The 17,689-nt window shown below is 41.2% G+C and overlaps 1 protein-coding gene across 2 annotated transcripts in view; it reads right to left on the bottom strand.

The window, feature by feature from the left end:
- Positions 1-7,414: 7,414 nt before the first annotated feature.
- Positions 7,415-17,689, bottom strand: part of NELL2 (neural EGFL like 2) — a 114,453-nt gene continuing 104,178 nt past the window's right edge. For both annotated transcript variants that reach the window (XM_079994164.1, XM_079994165.1), the window contains 4 exons: positions 14,813-15,006; positions 13,889-14,065; positions 12,597-12,821; positions 7,415-8,176 (listed from right to left, as the gene is read on the bottom strand). In XM_079994164.1, coding sequence (XP_079850290.1) covers positions 8,126-8,176; positions 12,597-12,821; positions 13,889-14,065; positions 14,813-15,006 — 647 coding nt within the window. In that variant the 3' untranslated portion in view covers positions 7,415-8,125. The remainder of the gene's footprint in view (positions 8,177-12,596; positions 12,822-13,888; positions 14,066-14,812; positions 15,007-17,689) is intronic.

Genomic DNA, 17,689 nt, shown 5'->3' with positions numbered 1-17,689 from the left:
TAACTGTTCCTGACTCAGGTGGCGCTGTGGGTTAAAGCCTCAGCGCCTAGGGCTTGCCGATCGAAAGGTCGGCAGTTCGAATCCCTGCGGCGGGGTGCGCTCCCGCTGCTCGGTCCCAGCGCCTGCCAACCTAGCAGTTCAAAAGCACCTCCGGGTGCAAGTAGATAAATAGGGACCGCTTACCAGCGGGAAGGTAAACGGCGTTTCCGTGTGCGGCTCTGGCTCTGGCCAGAGCAGCGATGTCACGCTGGCCACGTGACCCGGAAGTGTCTCCGGACAGCGCTGGCCCCTGGCCTCTTAAGTGAGATGGGCGCACAACCCCAGAGTCTGTCAAGACTGGCCCGTACGGGCAGGGGTACCTTTACCTTTACCTTAACTCAACCTACCCACAGACTCCAAGCCAATTCACTTGCACTCCAACCAACCACCCAACTTCCTACGAGCTCCTCCCTTCACCCGTCCCAGAGCTTGTTTTATAGTCCCTCTGACTCCACCCCCCTGGGTTCTGATTGGCTAACCTGTTTAACTATTTCACCTCATATGTTAACGTCACACCAGGTTTGGGTCTCTGCTCCTCAACATGCAGCTGCTGGGTGACCTTGGGCTAGTCACACTTCTTTGAAGTCTTTCAGCCCCACTCACCTCACAGAGTGTTTGTTGTGGGGGAGGAAGGGAAAGAAGAATGTTAGCCGCTTTGAGACTCCTTAAGGTAGTGATAAAGCGGGATATCAAATCCAAACTACTACTACTACTCTTCTTCTTCTTCTTCTTCTTCTTCTTCTTCTTCTTCTTCTTCTTCTTCCCAACCTTGCGCCATCACTCTCTTCTCCTTTGCTCTCCCGGGGATCAGGAGTCAGGGGGCGGCCCTGGGGGCTGCAGGAAATCTGCGTGCTCTCCCCTGCATGCTCTCCCCTGTAGGCCCTCTGCATTTCTGTTACCAAGTAATTTGAAGTAATGTTCTGTAAGTAGTTTAAATGGCTATATGAAAAAGATGTACAGTGGTACCTCAGGTTAAGTACTTAATTTGTTCTGGAGGTCCGTTCTTAACCTGAAACTGTTCTTAACCTGAAGCACCACTTTAGCTTATGGGGCCTCCTGCTGCCGCTGCGCCACCGCTGCACGATTTCTGTTCTCATCCTGAAGCAAAGTTCTTAACCCGAGGTAATATTTCTGGGTTAGCGGAGTCTGTAACCTGAAGTGTATGTAACCTGAAGCATATGTAACCAGAGGTACCACTGTATGTGAAGATTCCTTTTCTCAGAATGCACAAATACAGCATTGGCTAATTTTTACCCTAACAACAATACAATCTTATACATGACTACCCAGAAGTAAACCACTCGGCATTCAATGGGAAGTACTCTCAGGAAAGGTTGTATAGAATTGCAGCCTAAATCCACATTTCTGTAAGGATCAATAGAGTCATGCTGGCTATACCTTATAAGCTGCCACAGAAGCGTTTTGTTTCCTCTAGCTTAAGGTTACCAGATTTTTTTTTCAGTGAATCTGGGGACACTTTTCAACTTCAATTGATTTTGTATGGGGAGTGATTTGCAAATCCGGGGACTGTCCCTGGGAAACGGGGACGTCTGGTAACCTTACTCTAGCCGGGATCTTAGGAAATAGTGTTTGGAAATATAATTGTGGGCTACACCTTTCGAGGTGATTCAGGGTATCTCAACAGATTCCTGGCAAGGCTTTGCAGTTTATTAAATCACATCTAAGGGTAGGAACCACTTAGTGAATTTATAATTGCATTTGGCAGGTCACGCTGGGAAACACACTTTTACCACACATGCAGAAAAGCTTCTTGCTCCGCCATGATGGATCAGACCTGGAAGAAAGTACTTCAAAGCTGTCAATAGCTGCTTGTAAAGTGTAGAGTTTGAAACAGGGAAAACATGTCCCTCTCCCCGCCCCCCTCCAAATGCACAAGGCTTCGTTCGAAAGCTTTGCCTGGTTTACCCATCTGGCTGATGTGAGAAATGAGATATTGATTTCTCCGACAGCCTGCAATCAGGAGAGCAGAGAAGCCTCCATGCAGGCAAGGAAACAACACAGGCTGCTCTACCTGCCCTGACATCCTGAAAATTTTGTTTAATAATACACATGTCAGCAGGAAATGCATCTTAATTTGCAGGAGATGCATATATAGAAACTCAGCTGAAATAAAACGCCTGTGTTTGCCATACCCTGTGATTGTAACTGTCCTGTATGTGCAGTACATATTTTCTCCCTGTGTACATCATTACCTGTGCATAAGGAATTTATAAATATTTGGGACTTCCCTTGAAAATGGTTTAGAGATTGCAGCAGGTGAAAAACACAGCTGCCACTGCTCTGAAGGTCCTGATGGCTCATGTGATTCAACCTTGAAAAGCCTGCACTGATTGTATATTTCCTACTAAGCCCACTGAAAGGTGATGTTTTGATGTACAAAGTCCTAAATGCTTAGGGGCCATTTACCTGTCCTGCTCTTGCTTGGCAAATGCCTGGTGAGGCACCTCGATTACGGAACACCTTGCCCTCTAGCTTTGACTGGTACCCATGTTGTCTAGTTTTTGGCATCAGCTAAGATCTTATTTCAGTCTTCTTTCAGTGGTTTGCTCAGTATCCTTGGATATGCTGGCCCATCATGTAATTGCAACAAATGGAACGTAGTTGCATTAGGTACTGTTTTAAACTTCATTTACGTGGGGAACCACATAAATAGCCTTGCATCCAAGGTCTACTCCTCTGACCTCTGAAGCTGGACTTCTGATGCAGGTGAACATAGTGAACAGAGCTGCCTTCAGATGGCTTGGAGGTTGCATGACGAAAGCAAGGTCAAGCACTCTAGTATGTCCGGTGTCATCCAGAAAAGGGTTCAGCTAGTGTGCCAAATGCTATCAGTGAAAGACACCTTGAATTTTTCTGAGCATATGCTTATTCTGCACTTAGCATCCATGGAAGAGTGCAGTCCCTAGATCATTACTTCTGGGGGTGTTTCAGGGGTATGTGTTTATACACAAAATTCACTACAGGAGTAAAAAACAAAAACAACTTGCAGCTATTTCATCTGTTCTTCTTTCCATCCCTTCCCCTTTCACTTATTGTAGTTTCTTTACTAATTGGAGATGTTGAGATTGGAAAATGTAGCCATTTTCCAGTGGCTAATTTCATGCTTGCAAATCCCCATAGATCTCAGCAAGAGAGTGTGTAGTCTCTTGCAAACAAGAAACCACATGCTAGGATTACAGTGGCACAAATTCATATCCTGCAACGGCTGTATTTAACAACAACAAAAACCATCCATTTTTCTTTGTTGCCATTATACTTTTTGGGAGGATTTTCCCCTTCCAGATATGAGATAGGCAACTGCATAACCACATCTCTGTCACTCTGTAATCTGATTTATATTAGATCAATGGAGACAACCACCACTCAGCACATCTTAGCATGAAATACTTTGTTTGTAATTTTTCTTTTGCATGCTGTGCCCTTCACCCAATACTCAGAACTGTATCCAAAAGATTGCATTGTTAATGCAACTGGGAGTTCACTGTGGAAAGTATTCTATAATTGCTAAATAAAACCATGACCGTAGAATAAATGTGTGGCCCTCAGAGCTCCAGGGTCTTGGCTCAGTGATAACAGCAGATGTCTTGCTTGCTGAAAAGTTCCAAGTTCAATTCCTGGCATCTCCAAGATGAAGGAATTAGAAAATCAGGACTAGGAAAGGCCTTTGATTGAGACTTTAGGGAGATGCGGCCAGATAGAATAAACAATGTTGATCTACATGGTAAAAATAAAAAATGACCTACACATCCACTATGTCAGAAGTATGAAGCCTCCTGTGGTCCTTCAGATGTTGCTGGACTCCAGCTCCTGCATGGAGAATTGTGGGAGTTGTAGTCCCAACAATATTTGGAAAACCTCAGGTCTCCACTCCTGCCATATATAGAAAAAGCATGTGCTCAACTCAAGCACACGTTAACCTTCATTTCAGTGGCCCATAACAATGGGACTTCTCATTTTTGGACGTATCTTTCTGAAAGAAGCTTCTCAGCCCTTATAGAAAATGTCAACAAAACTGAAGAACCCCATCACAGGGCTTATCAGAGATTGTGACAATGAAATGTTTTTCCATTGTGCTTGAAGCCATGGCAAATGGAGTCAGCTGATACACTGAACTGCCATTCATCAAATGGAGAGCAGTTAAGATTACAGAACTATATGCTGTAACATACATGTAAAAAGGATGAACTTATTGTTTCCCTCAAATATACTTTGATTCAAGGATCACTTTGGTTTCAGTGAATACTTTCCAAATATTATTAAATTTGCCCATACACAATCTTCTTCTGAAAGCAATCCATTCATGGTTGTAAGAGTTGTCATGCCATCTATCCGTTGATCAAAAGAGGCCATGTTTTTGTCCTTCCAATATATCAATATCAATCTTTTTGCAGATGTAATGGCAATGGTAAATGGAATCCATTTACGTTGACTGTCTGCAATCCTAAATATGTCTACTCTAGAATTAGTCCTAATGAGTTCAATGGGGGTAATTCTCAGGTGAGGTTTGTATTGTAGGCTGTGATTACATTCATTTTTTTGAATGAATCACACTGTAGCACAATTCTATTATTTTATTTTTTGTTATTGGCCTACTGTTTTATACTGTTATGGGGCTATATCCTAGCTTCACTGATGCAGATCAGTTTATTTTGACCTTGAATGACTCCAGATAGATAAGTTGAAGGACTCATGGAATTTTTATGATATTCATGATTTCAAATAGTCAGTCTGATGCATGAGAAGACATCAAAAGAGTTATGGCTTAAAGTAGGAACAAATGGTAAAAAGATACCAGCGAGGGGGAAATGTTTCAGAACATGGTAATTGTACATGGCTACTGTTAATGGACAGAGTATAATATGATAGATTGTTCTGCTACAAAATAATTAAAATTTTATGTTGCTGAAATTAATCTTTAAAGTTGTCTAGAAGAATATGGTGAACGCTGTCTGCAGAAGTATGGAGGTTTTATACTTGTATTTTATGGAGTAAGAAAAATTCTAATAATGGGGAAATGTACTAATTAACAGTAATTTTACATTGGGCTTCTAGATTTTTGGCATTTATATGCTTAAAAACAATAATGGCATTTTTACAACCAGGGTTTTTGAAGTCCCTTTTTTCACTTCCCCATTTTAATGTCTCATTACATGTATGCATCCCATTCCTGCACAGATTTATATGTCCAAGTCCATTGATTTCAGTGACAGACCTAACTCAGCACAGGATAAGGCAATCAGGTCAGATGAACATACACTTAATTCTTAGCATGGCACATTCACTGTAGAAGTAGCAGCAGGAGGGTGTTCCCCAGTCCCAGAGGTATGAGGTAGCTTTGATTTGGCAGTAACCAAATCCATGAGAGTGAGATCTGAGATTAAATCTTCAAATATGACTGGTGCAGAATCAAAGTACTGTATTTTTCTTTGTATAACATGCCCCCATGTATAAGACACCCCCTATTTTTCAAAATTCAGAAAATGGGGGGAGACTGCCCAGAGCTGTTGGGCTTTTTTGGGAGAGAGGTGGCATTGCCGTTCTAAGAGAACAAGGGAGGCATTCATGACAAGTTTAGGCACTCATTTTTCCACAAAAATAGCACTGATTGTGGTACACTTAAAGTCACGTGTGAAGGGAATTTTATGCCTCAGCTCAGCCACTTATCTGACCAGTGAAAGCCTTTGTACAGAGGAGGAATGGCCATGATCCCTCACACACATAAAGTCGTCTGATGTGACATGAAGCCCTAATAGTGTGGATGCTTCTTTCTGCAATCTTCCCCCTTGAACAAGCCACAAGCTCCATACTTCATTGAGTTCATTTTCCATAATGCCAGAGCCATAGTTATTTCCCCATAGTACCAGAAAGGAACCATTTTGCCCTTGCATTCATCAATTTGCCAGCACGTTGACACGTCTAGCACTGTTCCCTTCCGTGACATCTAATCACATTATCATCTCATGTTCTGTAGGCTTCCACATGATGCAGCTGTGCACCTGAGTGACAATATGGATTTCCATCCACATAGTCAATGCTCAGCCATGTTCTGTTGAATATTTAAGAGCCTTGAGCATGGATAGCCTGAATGGTATTTCTGCAGTGCAGTCTCATTTGCCATTTATATTCTCATCTTGAGGCCCAGAGATCTATGCAAGCTGTGGATTTATTGACTAAGATTTTGCCCTTCTTCTTTTAGCACAATTCTACTCCTATTTAGGTAATCTGGGTGTTAGATACAGATATGCTCCTGGTCCTTCCTAGTGTTGGTTCCATTGGGATCTATATCCTTCAACAGCTTTTCTTTCCATGAACCAGAATATCATCTTTTCTTTTACCTCCTATTGCTACCTAAACACATCCTGTAATAAAATCACAGCAGCATCCCTAAACAGTATTTTCTTCCATCACATTAGACGGTTGTGTTTCCCACACACAACTGTCATTGCAGACAACTGTCATTGCATCTGAAGGGCAAAACACGATCCCCTGATAGTTATTAGCAAACAGGAAAATGCTACATTAAAACAGCCCCTTTTCCAAGGAGCCTGCATTACTGCTTGAAAAAACACTGATTGCTGCTTGACAGAATCTGTGGATAAAACAGCAAATCCCTCGAGTATCTGTTATTTATAGACATTGTCTTTAAAAGTGTGTGTGTGCTTATTTCCATGTATCTGTATATCAATAGATATCATCTGAAAAACTCCATAGGTTTCATGGTTTTCAGCAGAATGTTACATTATTTTCCACAAAACATTTAAGATCTTTAGTATTATTATTTTGAAGTTAACTGCTAATCTGACATTTTCCAACCATATTTCAACACCCTTTACCTTTACCTATATCTGATGATCACTCCTGCATCCCAGTCAAAGAATCCATTGTTGTGAAGTTCTAGCTACATTCAGAAGAACAGAACTCTAACAGCTGCTTCACTTTGTACCAGAAACTGTACAATCGTGTGCATGTCTACACAAAAGCAAGTGTACACTGGGGAATGTATAAAGGATTTTAGAGGACTGGCATAAAGCTACAATTCTATCCACACCTCCTTGGAATAAGTTCAAGCAAATCCAGTGATACTTACCTTCGAGTAAGCATGCATAGGATTCTGCTGGTTTCCTCCAGAGAGTTTGATTTGTCTATCAAACACAGCTGCTATTGAACCTCCACTGCAAAAGCCCCATTAAAACCAGTTGAAGTAACGGCTGCAGAGGTAAGACCTGGCAGAATGCACTATGTCAAATAAAACTTGCCAAATGGGAAAATTTACTTACAACAATGTTAGCAAAAGAAGAGAAGCAATGAAAGAATGCATTCTGTAGCCCACAACAATGACAGATACTCAACAGTATAAGGTAAGAGAAATATTTATTTAAATTTTGCACAAGAACGAGCTTATACTGAACAAATTTAATCAAGAACTAAGTGCAGTCGAACGAGGAAATATAGATGACTTCTCCCATCAGACAATATTAAGTAGTCATGCCTGTGCATTATTATTATTTTTTTACAATAACTTGAATCAGTTTCTCAGAGCTGTACATATGTTGTTTCAACATTCAGTGTTTCCAAAAGATATCTTCCTTTTAAAAAAGATTTCTGGCAAATTCTGTAGTGAGCAATAAAAAATAATGATGATGTAGATTCAAATATCATTAGGCTACAAAATAAATAAATCTGTGGCCATGGATGAGGTGTATTTTCAAAACTCCAGAAAGCTTTTTACATTCTTGAGGATTCTGACACCTTTATACGCACAACATGTCAATTTTCCTCTAGTCCAGTATCTTACATAATGATGTCAAACACAGACTGGACCAGAAGTTGAACCTCACACCCAAACACAGGTTTATACATCTGAAGTCATTACTAGCCTTACACGTTTCACCCAGAATGAGGAAAGTGACAGCTCATTCAATTCATAGCATTTCTGCACTTTAATTGGGGGAGAAAACTGGTCTTGCTCCAGTTTTGGCTTTATACAATTTTTGGTCTGTAAGTCTTTTGCGAAGGAAAAAATTCTATACAGAAACTGCCTGCCTGTGATACATGGTCATTAGCTTCACAGTTCCTGAAGGCAATGTGGATCCACCGAACAACAAACATGCCCATTCTAGAGAAGACAAAGAAAAACAAGAGAAAGTGATTTACATTCATGCAAACAACTTTGTTTAAACAGAGTATAAGCATTTACACAGGACACGTGCTGAAATACCAGGAGTTGCTATCTAGTAATTCTGCATTAAATTCTTTCTGATGTTCCAGTGAAAATTAACTTAGTGGCTTTTTTACTTCTGAATGTCAACATAAAGAGAGCAATTTGAGTTCCCATCAGGCAATCATCCAATGTATTTGCATGGCAGAGGCAGATTCCACTGCTGAGCCATGCTGTCAGCAACCACACATGTGCACAGTGCAGAGCGAGGCAAATGCTGCTTTCATGAATGCTCAGCAGTTCCAAGGAAGAAACTGCCACACGAGCCAGCACTCTCCACTAATGTCAAGAAAGGACTGCATGGAAAAATAACACTCAATTTTTTTTGTAGCTTACAGTAGCCTTCCTTCCTTTTCACCTGTTTTACTAGCCAGAAGCAGTGTTTTTTTAGGAGATACTCAAGGGTTGAACTTTCGTTGTTGTTAAAAAGTGTGGCACTTTCTGTAACAACTTCATGGTGAGTACCGGCACCTATTTTTCTAGAGGAGGAAAACAGCACTGGCCAGAAGTAACTTATCCAGAAGCTTTTTACAGGCCTAACTTAAAGCAGTGTTTCCATTAAATTGAATTGTTAGGTGAATGAAACTGGAGAAATAACTTTTGCAAGTTTCCACAATTCATTTTAGCTATAAAGTACTGATGCACACGAGATGGATAACCATGTCCAGTAGCTAATTAAATTGAGGTATTAAGATTGTAAATTAGCTTAAATCCATTTGCTTTGGTTTAAATTGGACTGTATGTTCTAGGAAGCAGCACTAAATAAGCTTTCCCCCATGTAGCTTGGTTTAAATGGCTTGTGGATGGGGCCTGATTTCTCCCGATTATAAAGCCTAGGTCCACAATGCCTCCACCTTGCTGCACCTAAGCAGATATGGGACAAGGCAGCATCTGGATGGCCCATCTATTGTATGCAACCTTGAGTTTCATGATGGAAGAAAGGCAGAACATTAAGGCACTAAATAGATAAATTTGTAAACATGGATTTGTGGAGTCTTTGGACCCCAAAACTCAAACTTAACTTATGTTTCTTCATTCGACACACATTTCCCGTGAACAGAGGGAAAGACGTGATTGAATAAATTTAAACTATTCAAGAAAGGGAGGATAAAATTGTTTCTCTTTCCCTTTCCCAGTCTGGTTCTCTTACAGTACAGAAGGTTTAAAGTAGGTGATCGTTCAGGAAAACAATACCAAAACAAAAGCAAACACATTTTGATAAAGTCACACACTTGAAAGGACTAAATGCAATTACATGTCAATTCTGACTATATTTACTTGCTTTCAGTAGAAGTTTGGTGGGAACTACATGTTTATCTTCATATTGGGATGCAAGTGAAGAGAGAAACAAATTGTCTCTCTGTAATATTTTGGCACATTTAGCTGTGTACAGTGGCGGACCTACATTTTTGTAGCCCTGAAGCTTGAACAGTTATGGGGGCCTTTTTGCAACCAGCAACAAGGTCTGGCTAACCACTGTTACTCAATGGGATTGTTCCGCGACAATTCACCACACCTTTACATCATCTGTGCTACTGACTCTCAGACTTTGGGGTTGTTGAAATATATACAACAAAGAAGTAATCAATTTGAGTCTTGTGACTCAAACTGGGTCTACTAAACCCAAAAGTTTTAAGCAGTGTGGACTTAAGTCACTTCTGGAGCCTCTCCAGGATTAGGGACCCTGAAGTTTAAGCTTCACCATTTTTGCAGCAGATCCACCCATCCCTGTATAGTGACATTTTCAAGTTATGAATTTCTCTGCTTTCTTATCATTGGCTGCTGGTGGTGAATGTGTGGAAAGACAGACTCCATGATGCCAGAACACTGAGGTGTGCTTAGACATTACAGGAAGAAAGATGTTGACATGAGGTTACCAGTTCTGGTGGCAGTCCCATGTTAAGAACATCACATAGTTACTGCCTTTATAAACAAGTTTAGCCTACGGTACCTGGTATACCCAGGTGGTCTCCCATACAAGTACTAACCAGGCCTGACCCTGCTTAGCTTCCGAAATCAGACGAGATCGGGTGCATTCAGGGTACAAGTTTGCTTAGAATTGCATTTGGGCAATTTATTATTTTATTTTCTTGACTTGCTGTATGACGGGGCCCTAGAAAACCATGACAGCAATCCTGCTGCTCACTTTTTCCACTTGGAGTTTTAAAATGGTTTTGTGCTTAAAGCTGCTTCAGCCGATGCTCGGCTTTTCTGGATTCTTAAATGATTTTATGTAAACCTATTTTGTTGTAGCTTGGCTACAGAGGCTTATCCTGTAGCTCTGACCTTCTGTGAGATGCACTCTATTAATGTACAGAGCATTAATGTTTCATTTTTTACTGTATACACAGTATACCGTACTATTAGTCTAATTTGAATGACCTTTTTGGATTATTTTAAAATTCAGGTGCCAAAATGCTTATACCATATGTTAGGCAAGAAATAAAGCACAGATTCTGTTTCAAGGATAAAGTGGTATATTATGATTTCCAGTGCATCAACATAAAAAAAAAACCCAGCTGCTCTTTCATTTCACATATTCTTCCCCAGCCATTCCCCTGTGTATGTGGTTACAAGGAAAAATAAAATCTGATAAATCCATAGGGTATGTATGTGATAAATCCATAGGGTAAACAAAAAAACAATTAGTCCACCCCTAAATTTGGGAACAGATATGGGATGGGTGGTCCCTGGGTCACAACATGGGGGCCACAGATGAGCACACCCCCCCCCAATGGTGGATCAGGGAGTTATGCACAGTCCTAAAATTACAGCTGAGTTTTCTTTTCATCCACTAAGCTGCAATCCTATAGACAGTTACTTAGAAATTAGCTCCATTGAAGCCAGTAGGAGTTACTTCAAAATAAGCGTGTAAAGAATTACACTGTTAGGTTGTGATCCTGTAACCCATTACTTGGAGCGAACCCCACTGAATGCACATGAGCTACTTTCAAGTAAAGCTGCGCAGGCATGGATCATATGGATGACATAATAAGACTGTGGGTGTTGGGAAGAGGAGGTGGTAAATGTCCATTTTAGCTATTTCTGCTCAGTTTATTGGTATGTTAAGAACATAGGAAGACCCTGCTGGGTGAGGCAATGACCCATCTACTCTTATCATGCTGCTTTCATAGTGGACAACCAAATGCCTATGGGAAACCTCCAAGCAGGACTTGACTGCAACCTTTTCCTCATTTGTGATTCCCAGCAAATGGTATTCCAAGGCATCCTCCCTGCAACCGTGAAGGCACAACATAGCCATGAGGGCTAGTAGCCTTATCATTCATAATCTTCCTTTTTAAGCTATCCAAGGTGGTAAACACCACAACCTCCTGTGGGAGCATCTTCCATACTTTAACTACATGCTGTGCAATTTTGTCTACCCTACATCTTCACATCTTCAGCTTGGTTGGAAGTCCCAGAGTTTTAGTGTTATGAGAGATGGAGAAAAAACTTTTCTCTATCCACTTTGTCTGCACCATGAAGAACCTTATTCACCTTTTCTCTAAACTGAAGAGCCCTAAAGGCAGGGTGGGGGTGTAGCAGGTAGAGTCCTTGTTTGGGTTCAGTGAGAAAAGTAGGAAATGCACTTTACATCACTTGTATAAATGAGAACAGTTTATTCCAGTCCCTTTTTCTTAACTATTTTTAGAGGCTGCAAGAGTCATGTCAGCATATCACTGTGCGCCCTTCTTCTTCAGATAAGTGTTTCTTGTTGACCCTGAGGAATACTAAAGACCCAAATTATCATGTGGATTCTGTTCCCTTCACTTTATAAAAACAAGGAAGCAATGGCTGTATTTCCATTATTGCCACGACAGAACATGAAAAATTGTTTGATCACCGCAAAGCTTCAAGATTGTCTTGGGTAATTTTCTTCTCTTGACAGAAAATACTTTTTGGGGGGGAGAGGAGGTGTAGAAGGTTATAGCCCATATGAGAAATCGTTTGATAGTTTAAATATCTTCAAAATGCCCCCCCAAAAACTGATAACAGCAAGATCAGCAATCACAGCTGAGCCAATATATTTCCATAAAAAGTATACCATATGTAGATGTATAGAGGGCTAGATAGCTTCAAGGTCAGACAGTGCGTGGACTTTGAGAATTTTGCCTTGCTGGTACATATAAACCATTATCCAGATTCTTGAATGCTCCTGTCCCCCTGGCAGAAAAGAATGATGTCAACAACACTGAATGATTTATGTTTCAAGTGTGGAAAGAGACATCCCAGTGACTAGATGAGATGCATCAATATTTATAAACCGTAAGGCCAACTAGAAAAGACCCTTGTACAGCTCGATTTAGCTCTTCAGTACCTTGCACTGGCAGAGGGTGCATTCTGTGCCGTGCTTGATCCAAGAGGACCCGGTGAAGCGAACCACATTAGTTTCATCCAGACAAGTCTTGGTGATATCGTTCCTAATGGTATCTGCTTGACAGGGGTCAGTGACGCAGTGAGGGCAACATTCATTCTCAGGGAGGGTGCTGAATTCACACTCCATATCTGGACAAGGCAAGGGCCAACAGTCCACTTCACCCTGCTGTTTTTTTTACAAAAAAAGGACAAAGGAGCATTAATTCTACGTTGTTATATCATCATCATTCATATTATGCTAAGACACTATTATACCATCATAAAAAGGGACAGGGAAGCTTGTTCAGGCTGAGGGCCATGTTGAGTGCTGCTGGGGGTGCATTTTCCCACTAACCTGCCAGAAGCCCCATTGAACACAGTGGGACTTCTAACAAAAAATGGCAGAGGTTTGTGATGTGGATTTGTTTGCCATTACTAAAGGCAAGCAATGGAAAATGAATGATAAAGGATCTAGCTCTGAGAAAACTGGGCATGCTAAAGTCACATTGATTTCAACAGAGTTAAGCAGTGAATTGTTCATGTAGTTCCACGGATCTCAAAAGGTGTCAAGCGTGTTTTGAATTGCACCCTATGCTGGGGGAAAACTTCTTTCCGTGATAAGGACTCACTTTCAATAAATATTTGCAGTGTACTCCTTGGGTTTCAATTATTTCAAGCTGCTCTTTCAACCATTTTTTTACAGTCAAATATGAACAATAGATTTTCATGTTGTGATTAGATGTATCTTCAAGTTACAAAAAAAGGAGATCCCAACTAAACATCATGGGGGAAAACTTTCTGACAGTAAGAGCTGTTTGACAGTGGAATGGTCTCCCTTGAAAGGTTATGGTCTCTTCCTTCCTTGAAGTTTCTTAAGCAGAGGCTGGGTGGCCATCTGCTATGGATGCTTTGGCTGATATTCCTGCATTGCAAGGGGTTGGACTAGATGACCCTTGGTGTCCCTTCCAACTCTAGAATTCCATGATTCTATCTACAGTCTGAAATTTTCAGTCTCTGATCAATTGATCAATAGAAAAATTTAATTTCATTTTTTGAAAACTGATTGAAACAAACATGCACAATAAAAGAACAATTAAGGCAGATGTAGCTCCCGGCCTCTAGAGTGAGATGAGCGCACAACCCTAGAGTCTGTCAAGACTGGCCCGTACGGGCAGGGGTACCTTTACCTTTACCTAACTCATAATGATTGCAAATGGTTTTGATTTAATTGTCTATTGTAGGAGGAGGACTTACCAAACAGCGGCATTGTTGACAATTTTGAACCCAGGTGTCTCCACTGTTGTATAAGATCTCACCGCTTTGATGTAGACACTGACTGCTGAGCCTTGGGTCACATTCAGGGCAGCAGAATAAGTCAACTGTGGGGTTCTCACAATCACATACCATTCGCCGACACATTACGTATCCACTCTACCGTTGCAAGACAGAGCAGCATGCAGTAAAAATTAGAATCAGCTTGCATAACTATGGCGAGGGAAATGAATAACTAACAGTTTGCGAAGCTACAGGACTAGTTTAAGAATGGGAGATTCAGGGAAGTCAAAAGGAGGAAATGGTTCTTCACACAGTGCATAGTTAAACTATGGAAAGCATTTCCACGAGATTTGGTTTAAAACAGGATTAGACTAATTCACTGAAGGTAAGGCTAAGTTCTACCTCCACTGCCCCAGAGCAACAGTCACAAGTGAGGAGTGTGCTGTTGCATGCAACTAGAGAGGCCTTTTATGTAAGTCTGCAGGGCTCTTCTTAAATTCTCAAAGCTAATTTAAAATGAAGGAAAGAATTAAAAATTTGTAATATTGTGCACAATTGACAATATAATGGTTCAAATAAGGATGGGCTATGTTCTTTGAATATAGTGGGTTGGATCCAGCTGTGACCTTGCTCTAGCAGAAAGAACTACTATTGGTGCAAATTGTGGCACGTGACTTTTGCCGACAGCTCCTCCCACCTTGCCATCTGTTGGAAACAGGAAATTTGGGCGAAATTGATTATTTTTCTGCCTCAGTAAATCGGCAGTGGTGACTTAAGCATACCACCTTCATCCCTTGGGGGGGGGGAGGAGTGAACAAACTATTCTATCTTCAGTTTCCTCCTTTGCTTTTTCACCTTCTCCCACCCCTCAAAGAACCCCCTGCTAATGCTGATCAGACTTACCTGGCAGGAGCAGACAGAGCACCTATCGTTCTCCAAAACCCAAATCTGCCCATTGTGTTTAATTTTGCCTTCGTGGACACAGTCACCTGTGCAGTTCTTCCCATGGGGACACCGGCAGTCATAGCCACCATCCAAGTTAAAGCAAATGGTGTCATTGGCACAACTGTGCCTTCCTGTCGCACATTCATCAATGTCTGCAAAGAAACAGCCATGAACTGATTTTAAACTAAAGACACTAACAAAAACTATATAGTTGATAGAAATTATCCTCGGCCATTAAGCCTCAGCTCCATAGTAATATGCATTCAAGTCTAAATTCTTCGTATTACAATTTACACACCATTAATTACGTGAGTGGAAGTTCAAATGAAATAACTGTGCAGAGCCTTACTTACTGTATATTAAGCAAGGAAATTCTTTTATGAACTTCCAGGTGTTAGCTTTAAGTACTGGGGCAGTATTCTTATTCAATCTGTTGTGCCCTTGGATTCCAACCTGCTGAGGTTCATGGGTGCCTTGAAGTTGACTGGGCCAGGCCAAAGGGCTACTTGATTGCTAGCCCAATATGTGGGGCTGTTGGGACCCATACGAGAAGAACTGTTGAGAGTTCTTGGAGGCAGCCCCAACCTACATTGCAGAATTGAGGACCCATGTGGCACTGGAAAAAGCAGAACTGCCAAATACTCAGATAAGCCTTAAGTTTGCATGTGGCTTGTAGACCCAGACTGAGCTCTCTCTGCCTTGCTGGTGCAATCTACAGCTGGCATACCTTCACTGCATCACAACATTCACCAGGGATGGAGAACCTTGGCCCTTGGCTACATTTCCAATCAGCCCCAGGCTGCATGGCCAATAGTCAGCGACCATCTGAAGGGTCAAAGGTTCCCCAATCCTGATATACACCTTGCTCAAGCTGGGTGAGTAAGGCATGTGAGAAGAGAATGGGTGCTGCTGTGCCTGTCAGCTAGCCTCATTTTCATCATGCAACAACCCAATATGGATGCCAGCTTTGCCAGCATTGGCTCCAGGGTGGCTTGCAACTTGGAACCATCCTCAGATGCACTTCAGGTACACTGGTTCTGCTTTAATGGGCTATGGACTATTTAAGCAAGAACAAGATGGACTTCAAGGGCATTGTTAGATGTGATCAGCACAAGTTCTTCCTTGTTATATCTTAAGATTACTTCATCTAACTTTTCCATCAACTCCTGCCTTGTTGAGTCTCAACTTTAGGGACAAGCTAGTGTCTGTTCTTAGTGGAAGCCTGAGGACAACTCAGACTCTCTACTACAGCATCAGGTCTTTTAATTACAGCTGTAAAAAGTGGCATTTTCAGGGTGGCAGAGCAATAAAGAGAGAACTTTGCTGATTAAACTGTATATCAAGTTTATTTAAGTAGATTTTGTTTTAGTTTTTTTTTTAAAAGCAAGCAAGCCAAGATCTCACAACTAAACATATTAAGCCAAAACATACAAAACAAATGATATAACAAATATGGACTATGGGTAATAAATATGCTGAATCCTTTAGAGCTAAAATCAGACCCTTGTGAGGAAGCAGCCGAGTATACTTGCCCCAGGCCTCAGAAGGCTAAGCTGGCTGGGGGCCTCCACCAGAGGCCTGCCAGATTAATGCTGTCATGCCAAGAATACCCCGTGCCTCCCAGCCAACTGGGGACCTAATGGGTGGAATGGCCATGTGCAAAATGTATGCACTTACAAGGCTTTGATAGTAAAATCCATACCTGTGTCACCAGTTTAAATGAGGCAGTGGCACATCTCATAGACAAGACTCACACACCAGGCCTCATATAAGCTCTGCGCAGGCCTGGCTAAACTAGTAGCAGGATATCCATGTATTTACAAATTAATGTGCTTATATATTCTCTCACACATGCTGTCATTTGCTCTCTAGAGGTGGTCCGACTTCGAGTTCACAAAGTTACAGAAAGTGAGTTGTATCCAATTAAGTTTTATTCAAAGTAAACCCATTGAAATCAACTGTCCTAAGTTACTCATATTCATTAATGTCAGTGGGTCTACTCTGAGTAAAGCTAACACTGCCTGCATCCTGAAATCAGCAAGATCTTGGGATCTCCCTGGTTGCATTCATTGCTTGCAATTTTGTCTAAAAGAGAAGATTGGTAAGCAACCTTAAAATTTCCTTAAACTAGCATTCAGGAAAGCCTTTGGGTTGCAGGCATGGAGCGTGTGCTACATTTCCCAAATATTATCATTTAATATGTATTAGTATTATTTTAAATTTTAATTGTTTAACTTTAATATTTTGCAAGCTGCTGCGTAATATTTGGTTTTTGTTTTTGTTGTGCAGGCAGACTGGGTTGCCATGTGCCTACGGCATTCTGGAAATAAATATTATGAAAATCGGCAACAACCAAAAAAAGCAAGGAAATAGAGATGAAGCCTGCACAAATGAAATACACATCTGCATTATTTAGCAGCATCAAACTTTCAGCCGTTATCTTCAAAAGTGTTACACCACAAATCATCCATCCCTGCAAAAATCTTGCTCTACGGTTTGATTTTGGACTGGTAGCAAACCACCATAAAGAGTGAGTTATGCGGTTGACATTTTGTTTACAGCTGTAACAGGAACACCAAGCCCCATAAAATACTGAGAATGGAGGGACCAAACAGAGTGTCAATTATTGCTGCACACAGCAAAAGGAAGGGAGAGAGTGGGAGTTGGAGCTTGGAGTTATCGTTAATTCCAGGCACCAGGTGGTATGTCACTATTATCACTCCCATGTCATTTTAAAATGATACATTATATAAATGCATTGCAGCTTCTACCTCACAGAATTGTGCTGTGTTTCATTATGTACTGCCATGCTATGTAGAACATTTAGCCTTATTT

Source organism: Podarcis cretensis (genome assembly GCF_951804945.1).
Source record: "Podarcis cretensis genome assembly, chromosome: 10".
Lineage (NCBI taxonomy): Eukaryota > Metazoa > Chordata > Lepidosauria > Squamata > Lacertidae > Podarcis > Podarcis cretensis.
The sequence above is the reverse complement of the archived record's forward strand: the minus strand, read 5'-3'. Positions and strand labels throughout refer to the sequence as shown.